Source organism: Calypte anna, chromosome 2 (assembly GCF_003957555.1).
Source record: "Calypte anna isolate BGI_N300 chromosome 2, bCalAnn1_v1.p, whole genome shotgun sequence".
NCBI classification, from domain to species: domain Eukaryota; kingdom Metazoa; phylum Chordata; class Aves; order Apodiformes; family Trochilidae; genus Calypte; species Calypte anna.
The window spans coordinates 122,411,689-122,428,419 of NC_044245.1; the positions used below are offsets into that span (position 1 = coordinate 122,411,689).

The window sequence follows — 16,731 nt, forward strand, 5'->3', positions numbered from 1 at the left end:
GATGTTTACTTTAGAAGGACTGATGGAAAAAAGTGCATTTTTGCAGCTACTTCAAATTTTCCAAGTGAAGGACACCTTTCTTGGTAGCTGCTCTTTACCAAAGAGTCTTGAGGGTGGAATTCCTTTCTTATGGCCACATGGTGGTAGCACTACAGGGTCTTTCACTTGGACATGCCAAGAAATTACAACTGTTAGGATAAGGACTGAGAAGCTTAAGAGAACCAGCTTTACAGCTAAGAACCTCTTGTAGGATTTTGGTTTCTTTTCAAGCAACTTCTAGTACTTCCAAAAGACCAAAGAACATTATATAAAGAAAAAGACAACTGTATTTCAGCATCACGAAAATAGTTGAGAAAAAAAGCCAAATTACCAAGGAAATATCAAAAGCACATGTCCTCATGGAGATATCTCTTTGCATAAATAGCAGGAGGAAGATTTTTTTTGTCTAAAGATGCTGAATTAATATTTTTGAGGAGCTGCCAAATACCTGAAGAGAAAATCACAGTAAAACCAAAGATAAACATCAGAATACAGGTATTAGGAGAGCCATGCTCTCAAAACTGACTTCATAAAATGGTATAATGGTTTTTAATGTCTGAAGGTCGATACAGTAAGTTTTGTCAGAAAGTGAATTAACATAAATAACAGTAACAGTCTTACTGCAATCAGCAGTGTAAGCTGGTACAGATCTAAATACACATTGCAAATTTGATAAGGCAAACTTTATAAAGCAATGTAAGCAGATCAAAGCAATTGTACAAGTAAAGGCATGTCTTCCCACTACTTCTTAATAATCTAAGAGATACAAACTCCACAGCACCTGAATGCTATCGATGACATACTCAGCTAGCTAAGATAGCAGCTTTCTATGTTCATTTTTCATTTCACAAGTACTTTGCAAATTTTGTGTTACAAATCCCAGATAGAAATGAACTGGTGTAACTATATTAAATGACACTGCACCTTATGACAAGCTAAACAACAAAATAAAGATTGCCTGTGACTGCAATTTTTTGAAAATGCAAGTAGGGTTTAGAAATTCCATGGAATTTCAAACTGAATTGGAAAAAAAATGGCATGATTTATTTAAATTATCTTTTTTCTTAAGCAAAAATTTTTATTTAGCAGACTAGGATCATGTATCATTTAAACACTTAAGAAGTCTGAGACAAATTCAGGTTTCTGGACTTAACTGAGGAGAAAGGGAATTTGAATTGGTAACCTACATCTCAAATGAATTCTTGAAGTTCATTAGATCTGAAGTATCCACACTACTACTTCCACTGCCCCTACAGCCTCAATGCTGTAAATGCTGTCTGTATCATTTTGTGAACTACAGCCTTCTTTTTTTAACAATGCCCAGGCTGTTAACTTCCATCTCTCCACTCCCACTCAAAAGCAGTGAGAAGGAAGTATAAACAAGCCTTATGTGGATCTGCTTGTTTTTATCATTGCAACAGGCAGCCAAAAGTGTAACTGGCCTAGATTCTCTCAGCCCCAGGCTCATGCTCCCAGCATTCAATGGACAACTAACTCACTCTGATGCATCTGTCCCAACACTCATTTCCTTGGGTCTCATTTCCTACTGTACAACCAAGACACGCACCAGAAGACAAGACATACAGTATTAGATGAAAGATGAGAGAAGGAGTGGACAGACATTTGTCTGCCTGTCAGTTTTTTCAGGAACAAGTATTTCATTACTTTCTCCCCCTCTCCATTGCCACTCAAGTATTCCAGAGTGGAATTGCCCACACAAGGACACGGCAAACGATGAGCTCAGCATTCCCAAGGTGAAAGAATCAGAGATTTGAAGGCAATACATGAAGTTGCCTGCTTCCCAAACCTGGCAGTAAGCACACAAGCAAACACAGGGCAAGCTAAAGAGGACTGCGCTGCAAGCAAGGAAGGGCATGAGTGCATGGAGCCTCCCTATGAACCATGCAAGGAGAGTGTTGAGAGCTACAGGTGAGAATCAGAGAGAAGATCAACAAAGACAGCATCACAGTAGATGTCTGCTAGGGGCTGTCTGGTCAGGAAGAAGCAGCCTCATTTGAACAAGAAGCCATCTCATGATTGCAGACCTTGATTCTCATGGGGGGCTTCAAATGTCCTGATGTCTGCTCAAGTAGAAACAAACATGATGGGAGTAAGCAATCCAGAGCAAGTGCCCTGGTGGCATTTTTTCTCCAGAGGTGCCAGGGCAGGTCTTCTGCTGGACATGTTACCCACAGGTAGGAAAGTACTGTTTGGGAACACAGTAGCTGATGGCAGCCTCAGCTTCAGTGACCACCGGTGTCAGAGCTTAAACACTGGAGGAAAGTCACAGAGGAGAGACCTGGGCTTCAGTACTGTGGCATTTAATTTATTTGGCGTAGACAAGAAGCTGTTCTGCAGTGAAAAGGTGTCTGGAAGGTCTCTAAGATCAAACTCTTAAATGCTCTAGAAAGCTCTTCCCCAGTGCACAGAAGTCACTGTCTGGAAAAAGGCAAGCTCAGCTGAACAGGTCTGACCTCCACCACAAAAACAAAATGAATGGTCATAGATTGAAATTAATATAGAAACACTCCTCAGGCATGCAAGGATGGGAGGGGGAGAGGCAAAGCTCACCTCCATTTTGAATCAGCAAGGGTTTCAAAGAGAAAGAAGGGCTTTATCATTGCACCAGCAGCAAAACACTAAGAAAATCTCTACGTGCTGCCAAATGTGATGGGCATAAAGGACACAGTTTACCCTGGGCCATCAATTACGTTTGGTTTCAAAGTCATAGGCCTGCCAATGGAAGTTGACTACACAATCTCTTGGATAAGATACTGTCACAAACTTGGATACAAACATGCAATTATTGCCGTTATTTCTTTTAAAAATCTATTATTTCAGAACTACTTATCACTGGAAATTAATTTAATCATTTAGAAATAATGATATTGCAGATTAACAAAGATGCTTCTCCTCTGTCAAGGAAAAAAGAGGGAAGAAAGATGGACAAAAATATTCTGATATCATGAATTCAAAAACTTTTTTTGCCTACATATAAAAAACTAAGTGTTAAAGCAACCTGGACACAAGTTAATTAGGAGAGATGTTTTCTGATAATATAGAATCATGAGATGCTAGAGGCTGGAAAGCTCATAGTGCAACTTCCACTGGAATTTGCTATTTGCTTATCTTTTTGCTCTTTAACTACTGCATTCCCTAGCACAAATGTCATAGTTCCACCACAGATCTAGTCCAGAACACAGAGTGAAACTTCCCACTGGAATATGTACAACATCTTCTTCTACAATATGAAATATTCAACATCAGCACTGATCTTCTATTCCTAACTTTATTATCACCAATAATGTGTAAACTCCTCAATATATCATCTCATGTATACACATGTAGCAGAGATAGGTTCCTGCCTGAGAAAGTTCACAGATTACTTAGGATTAAAGTACCCCATTCACAAAACTCCCAAGTATTTCCATAAATAGTGCTTGTTTTAACAACTCGGATTACTTCCCCTTTCCTCAGTGACAAAACAGTAACTTTGGTCATCAAAAGCTGATATAATATAGACAGCAATAGTGCATACCCATACCCTGCATTCAAGACAACAATGTCTGAGCTACATAGATCTGTTTGCAAACATACTTTCATTCTGCACAATATGGTAATTTCTACATTTTAAACTACAACATTCACACAAACCATCCAAGCTCCGTCCAGAAGATGGTCAAGTCCCATCAGCTAAGCATTTTAGTATGGCATTCATACATGTTAATTGCTTACCATAAGTTTATTACTTACTTTCCATCTACTTCTGGTCTTTTGCACACACAGTGAAACTTGCCACCAAAATCTATATACAGATCATCTTCTACGATATGGAATATTTGACCAATGACAATTTTATCTTTGGCAGGTCCCATCTGAATTAAAGGAGAGCGTCTCAACATGGATGCAAAGGATTCAGATTTTCCTGAAGCAACCTACAGATAAAGGAGAAAAAAAAAAAAGGATTTTACAAAACACGCTGTCTCAAGGATTTTATCTTGTAACACACAAAAAAAGCTTAATTCACTAAATTACAAGATTTTATGTGTTTGGTGCATTTTTAATGAGACTTTTAAGGAAGCATCTTATATTTCTCCAACCCCAAATATTGTACACATTAAGGGTAAAGCTTTCAGTAATTCAGTCACAGAAAACCACAACACACTCCATCTGTCAGTTATACTATACTACTACAGATATAAAAATGCATTTGCAGTATTAGAAGATACTCCAGAAAAAAACATTTCTCATCTCTTTGTTATCTCCTTGGTGAAATCCAAACCAGAATTACCACCTTGTAGCTACTTGTGCCACTATTTAATAATGAATAATAATTAAATCTTTATTTTAAAGGAAAAACAAACAAACAAAACATTTTGCAAAAGCATCAAAAGCAGAAAGCATGCACAGGACTGCTATAACACACTAAAAAAAGTGAACCACCACTTCTCTCATTTTTGACTCTACAGTATCAAAGTAAATATTTTAATTCAGCCACAAAATAAACAAAATACCAGTTTCCTCTCATAAAGCATTTGGAAAACAGGAAAACAAATCCTCCCATTCTTCATGGAAACATCTCTGGTTTGTGATCCAAGACACCTACCACAGGCTTCCCCATCATATGCCAGGTGAAGATACACAGCTACATTAAAGCAAAATTCATTCTAACACACACATTTTCCCTGACATACTAAGTTTGAGCCCTATTTAAGATTACTACCTTTGAAACACAATTGCTAAGAAAAGCCTTTTAGCCAGTAGTGAATGAAAAGGGAGATGCATTTTGGAAGCAATATGTTCCTGGAATCTGAAAGTAAATCTAAGGAAATAATATATAGATGGATAAACAGATTTTTAAAAGTGTGTTATTTCACATACCCCCATTTATCAGTAATTAACAGATACAATTATAACTTCATGCAAGATTTCTTTCTGACTACTTTTAAGCCAGCAAAAGAACTAAACAGAATATTCAAGCAATTAAAGGTTTACAGATCTCTTGGCTCAACAACACTTTCCCATTGACTACAAGTGGATACTCAAAATCATCTATATGTTATATGAAGAGAGAATAATGCCATTTTCCACTTGTACGTTTGAAACCTCTATTCTTGGGGAAGTCAAAAGAAGAAACTGTTTTGAATTTCAGCCCAATTGGAAGGCACAAACAGCACAGCTTGTTCTGAAGTGACAGAACCTCAGGAATTATAAACTAAAGATCTGACACCTGGTAAGTTCACCTCTTCAGAAAGAGAATCCTGTAAATGTAGCATCCCTAGGACAGGGGCTGAACCAATTGCAACACACACACACAGAAAGTGCACACACACCACAAAAAGACAGCAGGTGGTGATGGCAAACCACAAACAGAGCAGCAGGATTTTATATAGGAAAACTGGTATCAGATAAGGTTCCAAATACAGGACTGCTTAAATTGCACAATTCAAACTAAATTCAAATAGATGAAAATTAATTGCACAGGATGCATTTGTTGGTGTTCCAAGAATAAATGTGAAACAGTGGAAGAAATAAGAGAAAGTATTTAAATGAGATTGTATGAACTGAGAGGGCAGCACCAATATAGATGCAACTTCAAATTAAGGTGTAAGTCTAGAAGTAAACATTTCAAACATTTCAAAACTAATACTCCCTCAAAATGAATCCATCTGGACAGAAGATTATAAATTAATCCTCATACTGAAATGCCATAACCTGTTTCAGGGAACCTGAGATGCAATGAAGTGCAAAATCAGTGGTGTTCCACTGCCTGACTTACTATGGAATAGTTTGCAGAATCATTGGCCTTGGAATTCAACTACTTATCCCTGTAAAGTAACAAACACTTTTCCATCAATCCTGTATGCTCATATACATTGATCTCACAGATGACAGAGATGTCATCTTAGTTGTATGTTGTCACTCAATATGAAGTTAAAGCGGTCAAACACAAAACTCCAGAGTCAACTACTCTATCCATTGGGCTGACCATTTAATTCCCTACTTCACTGGATGGAGAAATGGGATTTCTCCATCCTTCATTCCTGACCTAAATAACTTGCCATGTCTGGGGAAGAAGATACCAATAGGAAAAAAACCCCAAACAACAGTATGTAGAATGTGATCGTAGAAACCCTCAGAGCAGAGTATTTCCAGCATGTGTTGAGTCTCTCAGACTGGTGCAGAGAAGTGCTATAAATGAAAACAATTTACCCAAGTAAGAATTAATATTACATCAAGGGTAGATGCCTACAGGGGCACATGATGCAAATACTCGGCAGCATTTATGACACTAAAGAGACAGACACAGTACCATCAATTGGCAGAGATGCTGGCTGTTCAGAAACCAGTGTTTTTGAATAGATCATCCTGCCAAATATTTTACTTGCTCCATCTGTGAGACTGAACAGCTGACAAAAATGTTTCTGGGGTCATCCAAAAACTGTTAAGTCTTCTTAATTTAGGATGCAGGTCTGTAAGTGTTAAAAATAACCAAGCTAGCACTACCATGCCTCACCCTGCCTTCTCCACTGCCCTCGAGTCTGAACTCCTGTCCCCTTATGCCACCATTTCAAGATGTGTAAGCCTGTTTCAGGAACATAAAAAAAAAAACTATTTACTTTCTTCTAAGGACAGTTTTCTGTTGTTCTAGTTACCAAACTAGATCACCAAAGGACTAAGTGAGTATAAGGATGAAAAAACAAGAGCTTCAGAGTGCCCACAGCCAAGGGCAAATATAAGACCCTGGCAGCAATATATAAACTCAAAATTTTAAGAACTCCTATAATTTCATCCCAGAATTATTTTGTTATCCTTCATAGTAATGCAAGCTAATGAGAAATCTGGACTAGGAAAAAACCCCACAAAACAACAAACAAACCACAGAGAAAGGCAGATGTTATCACTTGCAGGCTAACACATATATACTCCACAGCTAACTTCAAGTCTCGAGTAAAGAACAAGAATTCTTTTCATATTTCAACAGGATTTGAGGAGGTCCACCTATAGTTTGGCTTAATTTAATGAACAGCAGTGGAATCAGACAAAACATGTGATCCACTTCCAAAAGCTGAACTGCCTTTTCTTATATGCAGATCATCTGGAAAAAGCCTGAGCTCATAAAGGATCAAGAGAACTTCTGAGACTGGCTTGAAGGAGATTTTCATAAGTTATCTAGAAAGATGGCATTAGTTATGGCTATCAAACACACTGAGCAATATTGAGCTTTTTCTAAGAAGTAGTACTATTCACAGTAAAATCATAGAATGGTTTGGGTTGGAAGAAACCTTACCGACTAATTCCAGCCCCCTGCCATGAGCAGGGATACCTAACACCAGACCAGGTTGCATAAAGCCCAATCCAATCTGGCCTTCCTTTTTCCCTTGGCAAGTACACTCATTAAATAGTATTCACCTCATTCTTGTTGCCTTCATATGATGTCACACACAGTAGGCTACCTTAAAAAACATCTTGCATTGGAAATTTTCATCTCCACTTCATGAAGATGAGTACATCCTGGTTTCCTGTTTTTATCACCTATGAGTCATCCACTCCAGTTAATAACATCCTTCTGTTTTACCTCCATGGCAGGAATAGAAAAATTCTCCCATGTGCAATCTTGTCTGTGAAATTATCTCTGGAACATGACACATAAGTACTATCTTCACACACTGACAAAAGTGCTCATTCCTTACTAGGACAAAGATTAAACTCACTAAGATACAGATGCAAATGTACAAAGAAATCCTTGCCATTCTTTATTCTTGATAGTTTTCCAAGAAGCCACCAGGAGTCTGCACTGCAAAAAATATCTAATTTACATACTGGAAAATCCTCAGAACTTTCCTCTGCAATTTCAAAATCTCCTTAACTGGATTTACCACAATCACACTACAGAAAAACAGTCAGGCAAAAAGATAACAGGGCAACATGCTTTATTAAGCACTCTACATATTTGATTCTCAAGAAGTGTTGGCCATGCAGTTGTGATCAATAATTTATCAATAACATGTCAAGTTGCAAAAACTGGATAATATTACAAAATCCAGAAGCACAAAACACTTTTTTTTCCAAGTACCTGAAGTATAAGTTTTTTTCCTCCTCCTTCTTAAATGTCTAACCTGTTTGATTTTCCGTCTAATTTCTAGATTTAAAAGATTTTCAGATATATGGATGCCTTTCACTTCTCTGCATGTAGTTCAATGAAAAAACAGTAGCTCTTCCAATAACAGAATACTCTGCAAGATGATAATTATCAACCACGGAGGAGAAAAAGGCATAGATTTAAAAGCCTGTTACAAAAGAAGTAATTCCAGTACTGTTTCTAGAGCCCAGGCTATGACTATACAAGCAGGGTGGTCCAATCCCACCCACTGAGCAGTATGTCTTTCAAATCCTAGCTACATGTTTTATGTTTGCATGTAAAGGCAAGTAGCATGCATGTTGGAATATGAAAGATCCAAATGAAACATGGAGAAGTGAGATGGGATATTGGTAATTTGACTGCTAGAATAAAGGGGTGAATGACATATTACAATCAAGTAGCATGCAAAGGTTGCAATCCTCCTTAACTATCAAATTCAATTTCTTCAGCACTAGGTTGCATAGCTAGAAAGATTTTTCTATCCAAAGTTAGTTACATGAAACAACGAAGTGGGAAAATTAATTTGCAACAAGTTACTACGATGCCACAATAGCTAAAGGCCCAACTGCCTGAAGATACTCAAAATTTGACTGGAAAAGACCCTGAGCAACCTGACTAAGTCTGTTCTACTTGGAGCAGGAGTCTGAACAGATTACATCTTGAGATCACTTTCAGCATGCTGAGAAAGAGGGAAGACTAGAAGCCCACTATAAAGAATATTAAAGGACAACTCAATATGTTAAGCTAATGTCTGACCCAATGTATATTGATAAGGCACTTATTTCAACCAGCAACCTAAAAAATGTTAGCACTATCTACTAGCCCACCTGCCTTTAATTCTCCATACCTTGTAACTACTAAGAGTGTGCACTGTTGCTCAGATACAAACATAAAATCAAGGATTTTTTTTAAGTTGTTGTAGACATCACTTGGATAAGAGGTCATAGAGCTTCACACAGTTCATTTACCAAACTCCTCTCTAGTGTGCTTTTACTATTTTTTTACTCAGATGAATGCAAGAAGCTCTATTTAAGTCAGAACTCCATTGTGCAGAAGCACATCACCTTAAAGGCAGCTGAGACAACACACCACATAACCTGACATACAACAGTTAATGACTTTCTACTTATGAGTAGTGTAACGAGCACTACCAGTTCAAGACTTCTCCTAAATTTATCAGAGAACAAGCACTGAGATTGGCTTTCACCATTACAGATTCCCTGCACATTGAAGTTTTTCCTAGAAAAAAGGATGAAGACTCAGGCGGAGTGTGGAGAGGACTGATACACGACTACAGTGACTGAAATGTCACCATACAAGCAACCACAGCTCAAAGTAACTTCTCTGGGTGCCACTTTTTTTTAATACATTGAACTACTTGGTCTGAAGCTCTTTACTGAGTTTAATATATCTTATCCTGAACATAATCCCAGAATATAATCACTCAAATTTTATGCCTCATGCCTTTAACTCATCTCAGAGACACACAGCTCTAAGTCTCCCCTTGAACAAATACATTCAAATGCTTTCTACACATCCAACTTTGAATATGTTCATGATTTTGTGTGTTCAGTGACTTTTGAGCTTTCTCAAACCAAAAGCTTTGCTCCCTGTATTAGTAGAAATGTTTAGGAAAAAAATGTTTTAAAAGAGCTGACAATAACATTTATTAGTTATTTACTCATAAAATATTGTCATAGCCTCTATTGAGTACCTAATCTAGATTACTTAAAAACCAATCCAGGCTGACACCTTCAGGCTGATTTCACTGGACAGCTATTGCCTACCAAGATATCATTCCCACTAAACTTATAGAGCCCTCAAAACCTCCTTCAGTCACAGACTTCTTGTCTCCTCTTCTAAAGCAGCTCTGCACTAGGCAAAAAGCCCTGCACTGCCTGCCTAGGGTCTCTACCACTCACATCTCCACCCAAATGGGCAAACTGACAAAGAATTGTTCCTTTTCCTCCTTCAAGTTTTTCAAACACTGTCCCAGAGTTTATAGACACCCCAAGATGCAGAAAACACCATCAGTAATTGCTTCAATATATAGCCCTAACTACAATATTATGCATCCTACTCATTTGCAGAAGTCTTGTGCCTACCATTGTTTTTTCAGACAGCACAAACTGTAGCTCTGCAGGCCAGGGGATCACCTACTTGTTTATTAACAACAGAGATGTACACAATAAATAGAAACAAGATCTGATAAATACTTGTACTTGGCATATACAGTGTATAGCTTGCTTACATTTTGTAGTACTGGGAAAAGTCAGAAGTCTAAGACAAAACATGACCATGGAGCATCACCTGGACTTCCATGTGAACAGTACTGCAAAGACAGGAACCATCTCTGCAGTATGACAAATAACTCTTTTCCATCTCTTTTCTACTATTTGAGAAACATTTGCAAAAATTGACATTTGCAAAAAAAAAAAAAAACAAACACAAAAAAATCAAATTACTTGTTATTCTCTTATTTGCAAATAGCATTCATCTCAAGTAATATTAAAGCAGAAAATTTGCAAATTGCTACCTAATGTATTATTCACATATGGAGAATACATACTATAGACATCAGCTTGATGCTTCAGTGTCTAAGAGATGTACAAGGCTCTTTGACCCTTTTTTGAAGGCCAATAATTTATTCTGCAATGTGTACAAAGATAAATATTTAAATGCTGCTACTGGGAAAACCAAAAATGTTTATGGATAAAGCTGGGAAACTACACACAAAGTAGAAAACATGGAGACTATTCATATACAGCTCTGTACAAGGAAACCTAGGACATGAGTTTTAGCTAGAATATATAGATTTTCTATGGTTTCTTTCTATGAATTTCTATGATTCAATGGAATTCTATGATTCTATGAATTAAATAGTTGAATTTTGTGGCAGTTGTGTTAGGTCTCAAAGGAACAGCACTCCACCATTCCATCTAGGACACACAGTTACAACTGTCACGGTTTAACACTGGCCCGGCGATTAAACCGAATAACAGATGCTCTCTATTAATCTCTCTCTCCTTGATAGAGAAAGGAGAGAGAATAAGGGAGAGAGACTTATGGGTTGGAAACTAAACTACACAACTTTAATGAAACAGTAATGGTAAATAGGTAAAATTACTAAATATATACAAATATACAGGAAAATGGAAACCACATTCCTCCCCCCTCTCCCCCAATAACTCTCACGTCACCCCCGAGGCTGTAGGGCAGCCCTGGGAAAGTCCAGGCTGGACTCCTGGAGTCGGCAGCAGTCGGGAACCGGAGGCAGGAACACACAGATATGGGCTGGCACGGATCAGGACCACAGGCAGACGAACGGACGGGATCCTTCCAGGATGCCGAGAAGGAAGGGAAGCAGGAAATCAGGAAAAGATCTGGCTCGGCCCTCGTGATGCCTCAAATTTATACTGAGTGTGACGTATATGGGATGGAATACTCTGTTTGGTCAATTCTGGCATCTATCTTGTCCGTTCCTCCCTAAAGGAGGGCTCAGGTGGGACCTCTTTATCCTCCTGGACAGTAAAATGTTTTCTTCAGAGCTGAGCAGTGTCCTTGGCTCTGCATACCAGTCTCTAGCAGTAACTATAAACATCAAGTGTTATCAATCCTAGAAGCACACACTGTCTGAGAAACTTGCTGTTAATTTCAGCAAATGCAACTACTTACAAGAGACTTAGCTAAAAGTAAAAGTACAAAACAGAAAATCACCTTTATCCTGGCCCAAACCAGGACAACAACCAAAGTCAGTATGAACTCAGTTTGTTCTTCTGAAGTCCACCATCTGTTTTGCATTTTTTCCCCACCATAATATAACTTTCCTCCACAATTATTGGCCTGATGATTTGTCCTATTAAAAAAAATATCAAAAACTGAAGTTCATACTGTTCCCCAGCAGATTCAATTTACAATCCATGTGGGTTACCACGAAGATGCTCCTTATCTCTTCAGTTTCCTTTAAACAAAAGACTTTCACATTTTATTCCATGCCAACATACAGAAGTCAAAAACTAATATAAACTTCTTGCTAACAAAGGATTTTGAAAATTAATTACTGTATAAAGCTAAACAAAAGCAAGATTCGCATTATTTAATAAAACTACTGAAGGAAAAATGTGCAAAGAGAAAGCATAAAAGGAGGTTCTGTGATTCACAGGAGAAATAAAAACAGTTATTTAGGGAAAAATCTAACATTAATTACTGCAAAGACACAAAGTTGAGCCCTGAAAGCAGTCAAGGAGAAAACTGGAAGCTCTCCTGCTGGTAAGCAAGAAGTTATTTATAAGAAGCTCCATGTGAATCCATTCCTATGTGAAGATTGTCACAAGGTCCAATTTCTGTAAAGACAACACTTGCACATCAGCTTCCACTGGTGTGACTTGCATTCTTCATGGACATTGTTTTAGCTTTAAGGACTCTAATATGAATTATTTAACACCTGCAGTCCAGTAGAAAAAATATCTAAAAATTTCTACAGGTATTATATTCATCTTTGTCGGTCCATACCCAAGTAATGATTTGAAATGCACATTCAACAGCAGAAAACTCCAAATTATATAGTTCTGAAATAAACATAAATAGTGTACATACCCATTTTTTTTCCCAAGTTAAAACTTTAAAATTTGGAGGGAAAAACCTCTGATTTTAGAATCAGAAAACACAAAGGAAAACAGCTCCTTTTACCTAGAAAAGGATGCGTGAAATGGACAGCTATGTTTTCATTCTTACTTTTATTAAATCTTTATTAACTTTCATAAACCTTGCGTACTTCAGTGTTTAACTGTCCTGAGTTATTTCCCATCACAACCTTAAAACTACAAGCATCCCCAAAGAACTGACAGAAATTAAATCAAACTTCTGCTGTTCCAATCAGAAGGAACTTTCATACGTCCTTCTCAGCTCAGTGAAGAAATGGTTTCATTTTAGAAAGCAAACAAACAAAACTCTTCAGCCAAAAAGGCTGTAAGTAAAAAGCTGAAATTAGGCAGTTAAGCATCCCTTGGTGAGAAGCAGCTAGTAAGTGCTTGGCAAAGCATCATTTACATTTCTCTGTAGATATTAAGATTTCTGGTGACTAATTTCCTGTGCAGGTTTAATAATATTTTGTAAAGATCTCTTCATTACAACTCTGACTCTTGGGGTTTTTTTTCTTTTTTCTTTTATTAATACTGTAGGATTAGAATTTATGGAGCACAGGTACAGGAGTTGAGGTATCTCCATACCCACTTCTAACCTGAAGGTACAATCTTGCAGTGACTTTGCTGCATACAATGTGCTGGAAGCCTCAGTGTCCCTCTGTGACTTGGGAGCACACCTGAACCCAAGTCTCTAGAGAACAGCACCCCCTCCCCTATGAAATAACTGAGAGAGCATCATCTACTCTGTAAACCTTCTATGCAGCTTGGACAAAATTCCAGTACAATTCCTATTTACCAATCTTTCTCATCCCAAAATGAGAAAACCAAAGAAGGACTAAACTTTAGTTTTACTGAGAATAGCACTATTCATATCTTGTAGCATTATCCACAGGGAAACATAGTTACAGGAAGTTAAAACATCAATAGCTCTGCAAGAAGCACTGAAAGTCTGGTTGACTACAGTTAGTTTTTTAAGCCAACTTCACATGTTGAAACTACCCTTTTTTTAAAGTGTTTTAAGTCATATTTTAACTGAAGATGCGTTAAGGATTACACCTGTATGTTAAAAAACAATTAAATATTTGTCCCATGCTACTTGATATCAGTTTATAATCAACATCCTTCCATCGAGCTCCACATTCTGGTAGTCACTGCAACACTGACTGATGAATACAGTATACTTGAAACCTAATTTTGCATACAAAAAAAGTTTTGCATACAGAGTAACTTTTAATTAGAAGTATCTCTGCTGTGCAGAGAACATGTAACATACTTGTATGTATATGTTTGTATCTATATTGTCCCTGTAATAATGAACAATGTAATACTGGGAACTAAGCATAGTTTTTAAAAATGCAAGTAACAGCTAACCAAGAATTTAACCAGTAAAATCTGATGGTGAAAACAATCTTTGTCTCTCATAATTACATTTTTCAAGTAAGACCATGCAGACACTAAATAAAAAACCACAACCAAAACCCCCAAATCAACCACACCAAAAAACCCAGAAAACCCCACAGGACAGGATTTGAATGCTGTGCATAATAGGCACCAGGTTTTCTTGAACTGCACTTTTAACATCTAGAAGTCTTTCTATGTTGTTGTTAAGGCTATTTGAAGCTTTTTTCTAATAGAAGATGGATACTTCTTAGATTGTCACAGGAAAGCTGGGGATGGAACTTTTACAAGGGCATGGAGTGACAGGACAAGGGATAATGGCTTTAAACTGGAAGAGAGTTGATTTAGGTTAGACATTAGGAAGAAATTCTTTAGTATGAGGGTGGTGAGACACTGGAACAGGTGGACAAGGGAAATTATGGTTTCCCCTCCCTGGAAATGTTCAAAGCCAGGCTGGATGGGGCTCTGAGCAACATGGAATAGTTGGATGTATCCCTGCCCATGCAGAGGAGTTGGAACTAGATGATATTTAAGGTCCCTTCAAGCATAGCAACTTCAAAATTATTCTGTTGACTGAGCTAAGAATTTATTTCATAACATAAAATAGTACATAATTTGTTCAAAATAAAGCTGATTAATTTTCTTGACTTTATTTAATTTCTACATATAATTTAAAACAGAGTATTTATCTATAACTTTCTTTCAAGAATTATAGACAAGGAAACAAATTCAGATCTTACAGTTACCTCAGTATTCTTACTACTCTATGCAATGCAAGGAGAGAGACAAAAATAGCATAATTCTGAACAGAAAGCCCCTAGATTCTAAACTGGGGAAGCTGAACCTACTGCACACACCATGTCAAAACCAAAATTGTAAGAGATGAGCACACACAATCCTAAAAAAACCCACAATGCTCTGAGCCCAGCACCTGCCTGTGCACCTACACTACTTAGAACTCAGTATCATTTCCCTGAGCATCTCTGCCTGCATCCTCACATTTCAGGTTGCTGTATGGGGTTGCCATGCTTAAGTGGGACACAAGCAATCCCACACAACAGCACTGTCTGACCCCCAGCCTGACAGTTTCTCCATTTATCACCACCCTGCATTCCCAGGCTCTTTTTTCCAGGCTCTTGGAGGACAGGACACTGTTTCAACAGCCGTAGTTAAGAGAGTAACTGGGATCTCCCACAGCAACAGTGGATGTAAATATCCTGTTGGTAACAATAAGCACCAGGAAGGATTTCCATTCCTATTTTACATTATGGTTCCATGCACCTTCTTCCAAGCAGCCTGATCATGAGCAAGGAGCTGGCATTCATTTGCTTTTCTCCATGAAACTGGTGGTGCCAAGGCAGTCTGAATTTTGGGATTCCACCCTGACAGCCAGTCATCCAAGGTGTATCACATTAAGTCTACCACTCACAGACCTCCACCAATGCCAAAGCAATCACTTGCTGGCCCAGAACCATATGAAGGGGCAAACTGGAGAAGATAATTGAATCCTGATGCTCCTTGAGCACTGAGGCCTTCCACACACCAAGGACAGAGGACAGATTTCTTCCCACAGAAATCTGTGTTCCAGAGACACCACCACCTATCACAACCATGTACAATTTCACTTTACTGTAATGACTTCCTCGCAGGGGCAGCATGCATAGCTTGTCTGTTGTTGACCAAAACAATTCAAAATCCTGCCTACTTCATACCACGAGAGGGTTGCTCCACCACTACACAAATTCTAGAAAATCCCATCATGTGAAGCACTTTTGCCATAAGCAAAGCAGGTCATCCAACAGACCCAGCAGGGCTGACAGCTGGGGCAGGCCCAAGTCAGGGGAATCAAGTTTGGTGCCCCAGCAGAGTGTTATCAGGCTTAAACTGCTTCTTTGCAGAGGTGTCAAGGACAAAGGAGTTCATTCCCACTGTAATGGAATCCAGCTTTTCAAGCAGATCCAGCTGAGAGGATGCTAAAGAAGCCTGTGATACAGTCCTTATTTAGCACAAACATGGAAAGCACCAGGAGCTGTTCACAGTGCACCAGGAGCAAACACAACCCAAGTTTATCAAATGCAGCTGTACAAGATGGCAAAGTAAGCCAAGAGAAACTTTCAGGTAGAGAAAATTCCTTCCAGCTCATGCAAACCCCACAACTGGCCAGTCTGCTCCCAGTTACTCAGCAGTTCCTAGTACTTCAAAGCAGGACAGGAAAAGAGGACCTGAAAGAGTAACCCCTATGATTAAGGTACAGGTTTTATAAAATGCTGTTACATTTGTAATCAAGCAAAATAAGTTTTAAAGTCACTTATTAACACTTATGAACACTGGAAAAGCACCCCATCCACACAAATATAACAAGTGTTTGAAGAAACACTACACTATGAAAATTATAAGTGAAAATAGCACTAAATATAAATAAGCATTTTTGCTTTCAAGTAACTTCAGTAACAGTCTTCTAAATGTTAACCTAGGCGGGAAGACAGATTGGGAGAAATACTTCACATC

General features: G+C 38.1%; 1 protein-coding gene across 1 annotated transcript in view; it reads right to left on the reverse strand.

The window, feature by feature from the left end:
- Nucleotides 1-16,731, reverse strand: part of MRPS28 (mitochondrial ribosomal protein S28) — an 87,438-nt gene that overhangs the window by 65,503 nt on the left and 5,204 nt on the right. The window contains exon 2 of the mRNA XM_030445267.1: nucleotides 3,793-3,974. Coding sequence (XP_030301127.1) covers nucleotides 3,793-3,974 — 182 coding nt within the window. The remainder of the gene's footprint in view (nucleotides 1-3,792; nucleotides 3,975-16,731) is intronic.